The 14,399-nt window shown below is 33.7% G+C and overlaps 1 protein-coding gene across 1 annotated transcript; it reads right to left on the bottom strand.

The window, feature by feature from the left end:
• Positions 1-8,836: 8,836 nt before the first annotated feature.
• Positions 8,837-10,737, bottom strand: LOC107794299 (protein DETOXIFICATION 56-like). The gene has a single exon (XM_016616782.2). The coding sequence runs from the start codon at positions 10,592-10,594 to the stop codon at positions 9,131-9,133; it is 1,464 nt and encodes a 487-aa protein (XP_016472268.1). The 5' UTR covers positions 10,595-10,737; the 3' UTR covers positions 8,837-9,130.
• Positions 10,738-14,399: the final 3,662 nt, after the last annotated feature.

Raw genomic sequence — 14,399 nt, 5'->3', positions numbered from 1 at the left:
CTCATACGATGTCCGAATTTAATGATTCTTTTTGCTATGGCTCCGTAATTTCAATACGGATCTAATACGTCAATCAAAAATGAATTTAAAGCTCATTTGCTTAATATGATACCATATATTCTTGAAAAATCGACATCCGGTCACTATTTTAACTTAAGCTTTAAACCTTAGAACTAGATGTTCCAATTCATTCCAAAATCTCATTGGACTCGAACCAATTGCCTCGGCAAGTCACATAACAACTGTAAAGCCCAATTTGAGAAGTAAATGGGGAAACGAGGTTGTAATACTCAAAACGACCGGTCGGGTCGTTACAAGTATAGAACACTTACCCCAATCCTTGTGATAAAATTTGCCTCCAAAATCGCTCAAATCCAAGCTCCCCAACTCAAAATGTGAATAAAATAGCCAAGCCCTCGATATATAGCTTCTGCCCAGGCATCGTCACATCTACGATACACTTAGCTGCTTCTGCGGCGTCGTTTTTACGACCAAAATTCTGCTTCTACGGAGAAGTACTGGAGAAATGGCCCTCGCACCTACAGAAAAACATCCGCTCCTGTGACATCGCAAGTGTGACACTTGAACGCGCATCTGCGCAAATGTCCGCTCCTGCGCTCACGATCTCGCTTCTGCGTGCACGCAGGTGCGCTACAAATTTTGCTTCTGCGGAGGTAGCCCAACTCAGCCTTCATCGCAGGTGCAACCATACTTCCGCTTTTGCGACCACCGCACCTGCGCAAAATCAGCCGCAAGTGCAATCACACCAGATCTTGCCGCAAACGAGCCTCAACCAATATTTCCAAAATGATCCGAATCATGTCTAAAACTCTCCCGAGCCACTCAGGACCCCGTATGAATATACCAACAAGTTTTATATCATAACACGGACTTACTCGAGGCCTCAAATCACACATAATAACATCAAAACGATGAATCGCGCCTCGAATCAAACTCAATAAACTTTGAATCTTTCAATTTCCAAAACTCGTGCCGAAATATATCAAATCAACCCGGAATGAGCTCAAATTTTGCACACAAGTACCAAATGACATAACGAAACTATTCAATTTCTAGAACCACAATTCGAAACCGATATCATCAAAGTCAACTCTCGGTCAAACTTATGTACTTTTCAAACCTTTAAAATTCTAACTTTCGTCAATTAGTGCCAAAACCTTCTAGAAATTTCTAAATATAAATTCGGGCATACGTCCGAGTCCAAAACCACCATCCGAACTTAACGGAACCATCAAAACTCCGAACCGAGGTCAAATATTAAAAAGTCAAAGTTGGTCAACTCTTCCAACTTAAAGCTTCAATCATGAAATTCATTCTTCCAAATCAATTCCGAATAACCTGAAAACCAAAACTAACGATTCATACAAGTTATAATATATCATACAGCTCTACTCATGCCCTCAAACTACCAAGCGAAGTGCAAATGCTCAAAACGACCAGTCGGGTCGTTACAAAAGGATATTAGGTACGTTAAATACTTGTTGAATTAGTGATTGATCAAGATGAAATTTGTTGACTCTTGGTAATGAGTTTAAACTCCATGTTGTCATGAATTATAAACGACCAAACTAAGACCTTGGCTAGGGCAGTTGAATGAAAGAAGAAAAGAGTTTCTTATGTCATTCAGTGGTCGATTATATTCGGCATGAATACATAGTTGGTCGCCTATTAGGATTTGACAGTTGGACCATTTCCTAGGGTGACCTAGAGCTATAAGGACATGAGGAATTACTATATTATTCTTCTACGGGTTCTTGAGAGTAAATTTTATACTTCATGTTATAAAGTCGTTAAAGAGTGTTGCTAGACACCACCCTTGATTTGTATATTGATCTGATCAAATTATGACCGGCTTAGTATTGAACCTATGGGGTTACACACTAACGAGTGTTCTGATCTTTGTTAAAGGATTAATTATTTAATTATTTGATAATTAAATTAAAGAATTTAGTTAGTCAAATAAATTAAATTATTAGTGCAAATGAAATATTATTATATTCTTTGCTAGCACAAAAGATATTTTATAAGAAAATATTTTTGTTATATGTAATTTGTGAACAAATTCAAGTTTTCTATTTGGAATAGAAAATTAAATTATATATCTTTCTTAAAATATATATGTTATATGTAATTAATACTTATTTTATAAGAAAGATGCCATATAAAATATTAATAAAAGACTTGTTAATTAAATCCAATTTTGGATTGGAATAGTAACGTAAAATCCAATTGAAATTGGATTGGAAAAATGTGAGGTTTTAGGTCTCTTTACAATGTTGAATTTAAGAAAATATTTTTTTTAGATCTCTTACGTGTAAAAGAAAGATCTCCTACATGTAAAAGTAAATCTACCATATATAAAAAAAAAGATAGGATTATAAAATTAAAAATAAATTTGTAAAAGGCCAAAAAACCAAATTGACCCTTCGAAAGTCGGCTGCCACATTACCCATTTGGAATGGCATTCAACTTTTAATGGAAAGATTCTATAAAGTTGCCGCACAAAGTCAAGAGAGAATTACTATTTATAAGAAATTGTGTTTCTTGTTCTTTTATTATTGAGTTGGGATTTTTGAGAAAAATTTCAGCACAATATTTGTTCAATTTATTTGTTGGTTTCATTGATCAAAGAGTTGATAGCAAGGATCGGTCTCGGTGCGGATAAGTATAGAGTCTTCGCACTATCGAAGAATTTTTGAAACGAGACTCTATTCACCAGGTACGTCTTAGATCTGATCTTTGATAGGTAAATAAATTTTAAAGGAAGAATACCTAAAAAAAATCCTAAACTTGGCACGAATTATTAGTTACAACCCTAAACTATTCGTGATCTTAATTACCCCCCTCAACTTGGCCTTTTGAGAGCCATTATCCCCTGGATGCTGATGTGATAAAGAGTGTAGGTGCACTCTCTTTTAAGCGCATGAGAGTGAAGAAAAATTAAAAAATTAGTTTCCAAGTAAATTATTTTTTAACTTTTAATTGTCATATAATTATATATAATATTTTATTTGTTACAACTGTGTATTTCTTCTTGCTTCATCTTAACATACAATGTGAGTTTTACTCTAACTTTTATTATTTTTAATTTCTTCTAAGATATATTGTTTATTTGTTCCAACTGCATATTTCTTTTTTTGTTTTTGGCCGAATTTGTAAAACGTTTGGTAGGAACTCCATCATTTTAGCCAAATAAAAAACTTTTAGCAAAATAATAGAGTACCAGTTGTGTATATATATTTCCTATTTTCTTCTTTATATATAATGTCTACTTATTTTAATTATGTATTTTTATTTTCGAGTCAAACCAATAAAAACAAAATTGGCCATAGCTCCATTATATTTTACCAAATAAAAAAAGTATAGCCAAAATAATGAACTTGCAATGTACACTCTTTTTATTTCTTCTTTTGATGCAATGACTATTTATTTCAACTGTGTATTTTTACTTTTTCAGATAAAATCTGTAAAAAAAATATATTTGTAGAGCACCATAATTTAGAGTTATATAAAAGATTATAGCCAAAATAATTAATTTCAAACTATGTATTCTTATAAATTTTTAGATGCCTTGACTATTTATTTCAATTGTATAAATCTTTATTTTCAGGTCAAATTCAAAAAAAAGAATAACTAAAACTTTATTATTTTTATCAAAATAAAAAAACAAGCATAAATAATGTAGTTCTATCCAAGTTTTATTATAAATTTTATTCGAAAAAAATTATCTAAAAACGTAACATACTTAAAAAGGTAAAAATATATTTTATTTTTCAAAAAAATACCACATAGACAGAAAAATTCACGTGGCAGGTGAGTGCATGCCACTTTCCTGGGATGAGATCGTCCAAGAGGGTAGCAACTATCGAATAACCAAGTATAGGGGGGTAATTAAGACCATAGATAGTTCAAGGATGTAACCAATAATGCGTGCCAAGTTTAGGAAGGTTTTAAGGTATTTGCCAATTTCAAACACGAAAAGATCTTTGTAGGATTGTTATTGTTTTTCGCTACGTATTACTAACACTTATATGCAATCCTTCGTAAATATACATGGAAGGGTGTTTGGGTGGGCTATAAGTTGATCAAACCAGTTTATAAATATTTTTATGACCTTATTTACATATTTGATAAACATAAAAAATACTTATAAGTTAAAAAATCATAAGTTGATCACTTTAAACTTGCGGTTGTAGCTTGCGAGTACTTTTCGTTTAGCTAAAACCGTAATTATTTTTTATAATCCAAAAAACCTTCCTAGTAATATTTTTGTAACTCCCTCTCAATTCCATTTCCTTGAGTTCGTCTTTTTTGTATTGCACTTAATTAGATTCCATTTTCTTGATTTTAGATGCCAAATTAGTGACGAGGTGGTTCGGAACTACATATTATTTGTGAAATTTATAATCGCCAAAGTTTTGGAGTTTACTCAAAATGCCCTCTCCCTCAAACATTTATCTTAATTTTTATATATACGTTTTTATTGTTGAAATGTTTGTGGTCTAACTCCTACACCAACACAACATCACCTAAAATTAGAGGTGTCCGATTTTTTTAAAGCTAGTTTAAATAGCAAACTAAGAAGTTAGTGATAGTGTCGGCTTTAAGCAACTCATTTTGCATAGCACAGGCCTTGCATTCAAAATTCGTAGTTACAAAAACAAGAGTTTCTTTCGGTTTGTAGTTTAGTTTTGCAGTTAAAACCCCAAACCTATCTCTGATCTGCTCCATTTAAAATTTTCTAAAAATGTGTTTTAACCCGCCTCGCTTTACCTTGCCTCGTTTAAATATTCCCCTGCCCTAGCCCGTTAAAGCCAGCCCCGTCACATTGTCATCCCCAGTGGCGGACCCAAAATTTAGTGCAAGCGGGTTCAATCTTAGAAATACATAACTTTAATCGTAAAATAGTAGTTGTCAAGTGAGTTCAAATAAAATATTTATACAAAATTTATGCAGCTTTAATCCTAATTTATACATATACATAGTATTATTTTTTGATGAAGCTAGTTCAGCTGAACCCGCTTGCCACCACTGGTCATCCCTAGCTCTTTGAGTACAACTAAATTCCTGCAAAGTGGAAGTCTTACCATAAGAATAATTCTGTACACCAACAAGGGTTGTGGCGGAGTGATAAGTACTCCTTCATCTTTAACCAGAGGTCTCGGGTTCGAGCCCATGGGTATGGAGTCGCCTTTGTTAGGGAGCGCTTTACCTCCAATGTGGGACTTCCTAGCGTGAATCCGAATTTAATCGAGCCCCAATATGAATACCGGATACCGAACGAAAAACAAAAAAAAAGAAAGAATAATTCTGTACTCAAAAGACTGAGAGTAAGGCCTTTAAACTTTTTTTATGGTAATTACTATATGTAGAAAACTCTCATTTGAAGGAAAGTGAATAACAATTGGGACAACTCAAAAGAAAAGACAAACATTTAAAAACATGCAAGTAATATAACCCTTGCACGGGGAGGACCACACCCCTTAATTCATACTCCATCCGTTTCACCTATTTCTTTTTTGTCCAATCCAAAGAGAATGACCCCTTTCTAAATTTGGAAACAATTTAACTTAAACTTATTATTTTACCGTTAATGAGAAGCTTTTATAACTATAGAAATATTTTGAACCCCTTTTTGATTTGTTTAGGACCATAAATTTCAAAAGTTTTTATTTTTTCTTAAACTCTGTACCCAATCAAACATATTCACATAAATTAGAACGGAGGGAGTATTTCGTTTTCACGTACCGATGACGTTTGAATTGGTGTAAAAAAACTTCTCATGAAATTTTAATTTTTTTTTCTTCCAAACACTAAAATTTAACACGCCTCTTTAATGGTGTTCGATTGAAAAACAGTCTTACAAAAGATTGAAATTTAACGTTTTTCTGAAAACAAGGGCACGTCAACGGCTTCATGACGTACAATGAACTGTGCATGCATTCTAGCTAGTGAAGTGATAAACTCTTTGGAAAGATTGAGCGTGTAATATTATTTTGCACACAAAAAATATGTAACAAGAATTTAGTCTATAGTTCAAGTGCCTAACTTATATATATTTTGACTTTGGAAAATAAACCGAACATGACCAACCCAGTAAAAGCGGTGGTGGATATAGCTTTTGAGTTATGATATCAACCAAACTTAGTAATACAATTTTGACATGAATAATAAATATATGTTTCAAAAATCATAAAATTAGAGGTGCTATAAATTGATCAATGTTAAAAATTTTAAAGATCAACCTAGCTATTAAGTTTAAATCTTGAATCCGCCACTGAGTAGAAAGACCACTAAGAATGATCCGTCCAACCAAAATCGCAAGTGTAAAAAAAAAAATAGAAAAGTTTATGTTGGCTAAAACATATACTCTTAATATAGTGTGTTATTTTTTTTTTCTTCTTGCACGATTTTACCTAAAATGTTTCACACTATTAAGAGATTCTTATACCTTATACGTAGGCTTCACTCTTTTTAACTACTAATATCAGACTTTATTCGCACACCCAAGTAATTTAAATTAATCGGGAGACATTAGTTGCCGGCAATACTCAAATTATTGTCACTTCGACACTAGAAAGGATTTATTAGGACGGCAAGTAATGATTATCTTTGACTGTCTAAATATCCAAAGGCAAATTAAGTGACAAGATCTTGCGAGTCATAAGTAACAGTCTAGGTCCAGCAAAAGGTGTTTGATTGAAGCTGCGTACAGACCAGGCAATTCATAATAACCTTAGCTTACCATTTTCAAAAGATAGCAACATTATTAGTTAATCCCCACCGCAATTTTTGGTTTCAAAGTTCCAACTGTCATACAATGGTGCCCTCAATCCAGCTTTACGTACTCCTGATTAGGAAATTCAACTATTTATAAGATGTGCATCACTCAACACTTTATATATATATATATATATATATATATATATATATATATATATATATATATATATATATATAAATGATAGAAAAAGCCTTATATTTATATGCATGAGTGGTTGCTACACCTATATGGCTTTTGATTTCTTCTCACCTGTGTGCATTTTGTGTTGCTGTCACACTAATTAATTGTCAATGGATTTCGGCTAAAGTATGGTGGATGGAACAAGTCCTCAGGTAAGTATTAAGTAAGAATTGATTCCTACTCCTCTGGCTAAATAACTTGGCATTAAATCAAGTACACTTTGGAGAATGGATGCCAGTAAATAATATTAGATCAATTTTTAAAAAATATGTATATAAAATACCTAGTTTGACGGAGAGACCATGTGTTCACATGCCCCATACATTAGGCTATAGATCTGCCCCTGCAAGTCATGTACGGAGCCAGAAATTTTAACAAAAAGATCCTAATTGTTAGGATCTTTCTGAGTTTAATTTGGTCTTTTACATGGAATTTCTGCTCAAAATTCCCCATCCATTTTATTGGACATTTGGGACCTGAGAAGTAAAAATTGCGACAAAACTGTTGGTAAGGATTTCTGTGGTAGTTGCTGGGCTGATAACCAGAGATGGAGTTGAAAGGGCCTAGATTGTTATTCAGGCCCAGAAAGGGTGCTGCTGAAGTGAAACACAAGTAACCAACATTGTATAAAGCCATTTTTGAAAATATAATAAATATAAAAAATAAAATATATATGTATATATATATATATATATATATATATATATATATATATATATATATATATATATATATATATATATATATATAATTAAATAAAATATATATGTAATTATTTAAAAAAAAATCATTTAGTCACATTAAATTAAATAAAATATTCGTGAAGGACTGTGGGAAGACATCTTTTATTAGAGGGTGTCTTCGCCGCCGTTTCTGAGCATGTAATAACCAATGCACCACCTTCAGAAAACCGGATTAATGTTGTAGCAATTAATCGATTTGAGTATTTCTAGTTTTTGACATTTTGAGGTAAATCCAGCCTGAAAGTGACTCCTGTTTATAGGTTTGTCTCTGTTCAAATGCTGTTCGTTATGAGGCCAATACAGCGGGCTTCTCTTTACTTTTACCCAGTACCATTCTGGGCCTCAATAACAAACTAGGCCTTTTCTACGACGTACATCTATCCATCAAAGAAGGACCAGCCAAAAAAATAAAAATAAATAAAATAAATAAATAAATAAATAAATATATATATATATATATATATATATATATATATATAAAGTTATTCAATCCAATTTGGGACACACAGTAAATTTTATGACCGCCACAATTTCAACTTAAATTTACTTACAAGCAAATTGTAATAATAGACCGACAATGTTTGCCCAAAATCTTTAGCCGTTTCTGCGGTACCGCTTTTGCGGTCCATCATCCGCATCTGCGGAAGTCACTAAGCCGACCAACCGCTTATGCGGGAGAAAATCTTAAATACGATCTGCTGCGAAAACTCTAAAAATATAGAAGGGGTATAATAAAGTAATCATGACCATGAATTCTGCCGCCTATAAACTTCTCCACTACTCAACAATTTTACCTTTCACTTTTGCAAACCAAAGATATTATGTCTTGATTAAGACTTTAAGCATGAAATTGCTTGTTATTCCCCAAATCAAAAGGGTAGCTTGAAACTTGTTAATATATTTTCCGAACAAATGAACCATTGCCTTAGAAATTTAAACTTCTCTTTCTTGTGGTAAAGACAGCTCACAAGTATTATAGTAGTAATATACTTGACTAAAATCTTGCTATACATTATTAAGTGAAGTGGTAATGTGTAATGAATCTACTTCGAAAATATAATTCAGAAATGTAAGGAAGATTAACTAAAAATTGTAGAAGACTACAATATACAAACAGTTGGCATTTTCTTCAGAATTGATTTCTTCACTTTTTTTTTTTGGGTTTTATTTACACCAATGGCCTACTAAGCCATCTAAACTTTACCATGATGATTGAATTGGGATGTGAAATAAGAACTCTCTTTTCATCTGGAAGGAAATCCTGCGTAAGAAACCGCTTACAACAGTGATTCCCATCAATGCTGAAATATTGTCCAACAATCATTATAGTTAAAAGCGAATTCAGAATTTAGAATCAGAGGGTTCAAAATGAATATAATCTTATTCACGACATGAGCCATACTCAATACTCAGTAACCACTTGTGAATTTTTTCTATCATCATCATTGGCTATTTCTTCAAGATCACAAGCAAAAACTTGTGCTTTCTTAGCTTCTTGAACCCAATCAATCCTAGCAATAAACACCAACAACAAGGTCAAACAAACAGCAACTCCAACCACAAATCCTGTCAACAATCCAGTGAGACCAAGATGAATCTTGAAAGCCAAAACCACACCTAATGGCAAAGCCAACAGATAAAATCCACTAATATTAGCATACATTCCTAGCCATGGCCTAGCCGTTCCACGTACAATTCCTCCACAAACTGCTAATGGAAAATTAACCACTTCAAGTAATGCCATTAACAACATCATTTTCTTAACACCACTTATAATCCCTTTGTTATGACTAAACAAAGGCCCCCAAATTCCTCTTGCAGCAGCCATAACAGCACCACCAAGAAAACCTGAAACAATGCTCATAGCTAACGATACATAGGCTGCGCGATAAGCAGGACCAGGACTATCTGCACCAAGCTCATTAGACACACGAATAGATGCACACGTTGATAACGAAAGCATAACAGAAAAGAGCAAATAATCAAAATTTAACACAATGGCTATAACTCCAATTGCTTGTTTAGCATTTGGGAGATGTCCTGTTAACAAAACCAAGATTTCATAACACCACCATTCAAGACAAGTAGTAAGACAACATGGTCCACATAATTTTAGTAGTCTGATCCAATCGCGAATTCTTTGATCCCACCATCCTCCTTCTTTCCATTTTCCTCCCTTTCTATTCTCTTCTATCACAACATAAATAGCCAAAAATATCATGATTAAAAAGTCTGTTATCCAATATGCCATAGAAACTCCTATTATACCCTTGGCCCTTGAAAGTAACATGGTTAATGGTACATGACAAGCAACTGCTAGAGTTGAGCTTAACATAATTGGGATTGTAATATTTTGTGTACTCAAATAAGCTTTCAAAGGGCATAACAAAGAGGTGATAACCAAATCAGGGAGGAGATAAATGAGATACTTTTTGGCCATAATTGAAATATCTTCTTGTTGGCCAAAGTGAATGAGGATCTTATCAACATTTAGCCACAAGAAAGAAATAGGTAAGCTGATTAAAAGTAACAATAAAGTAGCCATAACAAGGGTCTTGTGAAGAAGTTTGTAGTTTTTGGCTCCAAAAGCTTGTCCACAAATAGGCTCCATTGTACCACAAAGGCCATTCAAGACAGAAAATCCGGTCACATTTGCAAAGGTAAAACCAAGTGTTCCTCCAGCTAAATAAAGATCTCCAAGCCTACCAAGAAATGCAGTTGTGATGGCTGTTTTTGCAAACCATGTGAAGTTCATAGCCATCAAAGGAAGTAGTATTCCTCTTTGCAATTTTAGCTCTGAAACGGCATTTTGCATGAGGCTTGATGCTGGCCATTTTTGTGTCACATTTTCTGGTGAAGATGGCATATTTGGTGGTGGTATGTATTGGCAAAGATAGTGGTTTAATTCTTTCTATTTCTGCGTCTTTTTATCTTATGCTTAAAATTGATGGCTAAATCAGTAAAATAAGAATGATAAGGTGCATGAGGGGCAGGATGAGTATCGTGAGGGGTTTGTTTTTTCTAAAAGATGACACAAAAAGAATGCCTTTTATGTAACGGCCAATTAGGTAAAGAAGCCAATAAGCGAAGAGCTTAATTTTGTGCAATGTCAGAAGTTAAACTCAAACTATTATACCAACACATTAAGTTGACCTATAATTAGAGATAACTCTTTATAAAAAGTTAAAAGTACAAAGGGATCCTGACATAATTGTTAAAGTTGATGCTACGTGACTAGGGGGTCACAAGTTTGAACCGTGGAAACAACCTCTTACAGAAATGCAGGATAAGACTGCATACAATAGACCGTTGTGGTCCGACCCTTCCCTCGGACCCCGCGCATAGCCAGAGCTTAGTACACCATACTGACTTTTTTTCTTCTTTCATAAAAAGTATGAGCAACCACCTATATAACTGGCTGAATTACATTAATAATATAATTTCTTTTTTACATTGTAAGTATATATAATTTAAATTTATTATTGAAAGAAGAGTTTGATGATGCATTTTAGTACCTTTTAAAGTATAATACAATGGCGGTCCCTCGTACACTACTGTTTATAGTGCGAGATGAGAATGTAAAAGCAAATCAATTATGTTAGAAAGATGCTGATGGAAAGAAAAGATAACGCATATGGCTCAGAAAACTTTATGAAAGACAATAAATTGTTGCTTAAACACTTACAATAATCTTGAATCTTATTGATAAGTTCCGTGGAAAAAATAAACATTAAAATTTGAAGCACTAATCCCATAATTCAGTCTCCAGTAGGCCATACGTGTCTCTCACTTCTCTTTCTAACATGATATTGTTAGATTGAGTATGTGTTTTTAATTTGTGAGAAATTTTACATGCTACAATATGCATCCTTATTTGCATTTCTTCTTTTGTTTGGTAGAGACGCAATTGAATAGCAAATCTTTTTTTCCCTAATTAATGAAATTGCAGCTGCCATCTCGTAGCTTTTATATGTCCTGATCAAAAACAATTCTCAAAATATCAAGTAGCATAGACTTATGGTACACGTTAAACTACACTTGTGACTTTTATTATAGTGTCCCCTTTTCAATTTAAGTTCTCCCAAATTAATATTAGTGCATTATCAAGAGAAACGTATTTTTCTTGCATGGTTTGAATTCTATTCTTTATCATGCAGTTAATGTCGCACCGGAAAGAATTAGAGATAAAACATGGTAAAACAACATGTTTTTTTTTTGGTTGGGAAATCTTCTTTAATTGTTGTTTAATACTCGAACATATTTAACAAACGGGAGAATATGATAAGGGTTTTGAACAAGAATTGGAGGTGATGTCGATGAAAACTAAGTATATTATATATTCTTCCAGGAGAATCAACCATAGTTTTTCCCTCAATACTTGGAAACTACTCCTATTAATCGTATCATACGAAGTAGGTTGAGCTTAATTAACATTCCTGCAAATTCGAAGTGGCTTTAAACAAAGAAATAATAAAGCAAATTTAGAATATTTTAACCGGGTTGGAATATACCATTATCTTATTTTTAGTTTTATGACCTTAACTCTTTTTTTTTTAAATTTATTTTTTTTATATATATTGAAGATTTATTTTTACACGTAAGAGATCTGTCTTTTACACATAAAAAATCTAAAAAGGTCATTTTTTTAATTTTAAAATTGTAAAGGGGCATGATGTACAAATAGCACACTGTGCATAGACAGTTGAAAAGAATTTATCTAATTAATATCTATAATGGTTACATTTATTGTTAGCCTAAGTGAAGATTGTTTTGATGATTAACAAAGGAACTCAAGCATGAACCAGGTCCATACACAGTATACACAGATAGATTCGAGCACAAGGCGTGCGTGAAGGAGATAAGCTTAAGTGGTTATATCTGATATCTCCTGAACGAAAGGATTGCATAAGTGATAAGGATAAGGACTCCTTACTCAAAGAGAACTCTATCCTAGATAATAGAGAAGTTAGAAGTTGAGGATAACTAGAACTCTTCCACCATGGAAGAGTATATCATTAGAACTCTAGTTATTTCCTATTCTACTAACTCTATATATTGCAGGATGTTCTTATTTCACAGGTACGCACAAATGCTGAAGTTAAACGTGAGTTAAGAGTAAAATAACAAGGCATTTTGCAAACAATTCCTGTGTGATTCAAGTGTACGAACCTGAAGCTACATGAACCAGATAGAATAACCAGTTCCAAGTGTTTGTCTTTTATTCTAGTTTCATTATAGTAGGGCTTTTGAGTTCTACCTTTCAGCTTTATCTAGAAGCAATTGTACTAGGTACTCTGAGTATTGTATTCAAGTTAGAGTTAACTTGAAGTTGTCGCAACAGCTAGAGGTTAGTTGCCACAAAGGGTTAGAGGTAATCCTTAGGTTTACAAAGAATTTTGTAAATGCTATTTTTGGCTTAGTGATTTAGTGAAGTGTTGAAAAAAATCCTACTGGATAGTAGGTTGTGGTTTTTTTTTTACCTTTTGAGCCAAGTATTTTCCACGTAAAAATACTTGTGTTCTTTACTTTTCGCATTTATTATTTTGCATCAGTAGTATAAGGAATACATAGAAGAATCAGGTTCTTCTATAATTTGTGCACGCGAAAATTGGATACCACACAAATCATCCCCCTCTTGTATGGTATTGAAGTACAAAACATAAATTGGTATCAGAGCGGGTTATCCTTAAAGAGGCTAACACCTTAGGAGAAGATTAAGATGAGTGAACCACTTAAAAACTGGGAAGGACAATCCACTGCTAGTCCACCACTCTTTAATGGCTAGTACTACTCTTGGTGGATGAACATAATGAGAGATCACATTCAAGGAGAGGACTATGAGCTATGCGACATTGTCACCGATGGTCCACTGGCTACCTTGAAGATAAGTGCTGAAGGAGTAGAGGTGCCAAAGACAAGAGCGGATTGCACTGCTGAAGACTTGAAAAAATGGGAAAAGAACGCTAAAGCCAAGAAATGACTTGTTTGTGGACTTGGTCCAGATGAGTATAGCAGAATCCAAAGATGTACCACTGCTAAGAAAATTTGGGACACACTACAGGTGACTCATGAAGGAACTACTTAAGTGAAGAGATCTAGAGGAGCTTTATTGTACTCTCAGTATGAGAACTTTGCTATGAAGGATGGAGAAACTATTCAAGAGATATACATAAGGTTCACTACACTGAAAAATGAACTTAAATCTCTTGGAAGGATTATTCCCGAAGAAGAGAGGGTGGAGAAGATACTTACTAGGGTCTTTCCAATCACTTGGGAAAGCAATATCACTACCATCCAAGAGTCAAAGAACATTGCTACCCTCCCACTAGATGAATTGATCGGAAATCTCACTGCCTATGAACTTAGGAGACAAACCATGAAGGTGGATGTACTAAAGAAGGAAAGAAGCTTGGAACTCAGAATCACTGAAGGTTCTGATCTGGAAGATGATGAAATGGATAAGATCACCAAAGATTTAAGAAGTACCTGAGGAGAGGAAAGGGTTCTTCAAGAAATGGAAGCTACAGTAAGGCAAAAACTCCGGAGAAGCAAACCAATGATGGCTGCTACAAGTGAGGAAAAGCTGATCATCACATCAAAAATTATCCTTTGTGGGAAATTGAATTGAAGAAGGAAAGAGCTGAATGAAGAAACAGGAAGAAGGAACATGT

This window comes from Nicotiana tabacum, chromosome 23 (genome assembly GCF_000715075.1).
Source record: "Nicotiana tabacum cultivar K326 chromosome 23, ASM71507v2, whole genome shotgun sequence".
In the NCBI taxonomy this organism is placed as follows: domain Eukaryota; kingdom Viridiplantae; phylum Streptophyta; class Magnoliopsida; order Solanales; family Solanaceae; genus Nicotiana; species Nicotiana tabacum.
This window is presented reverse-complemented; position numbering and strand designations above follow the sequence as displayed.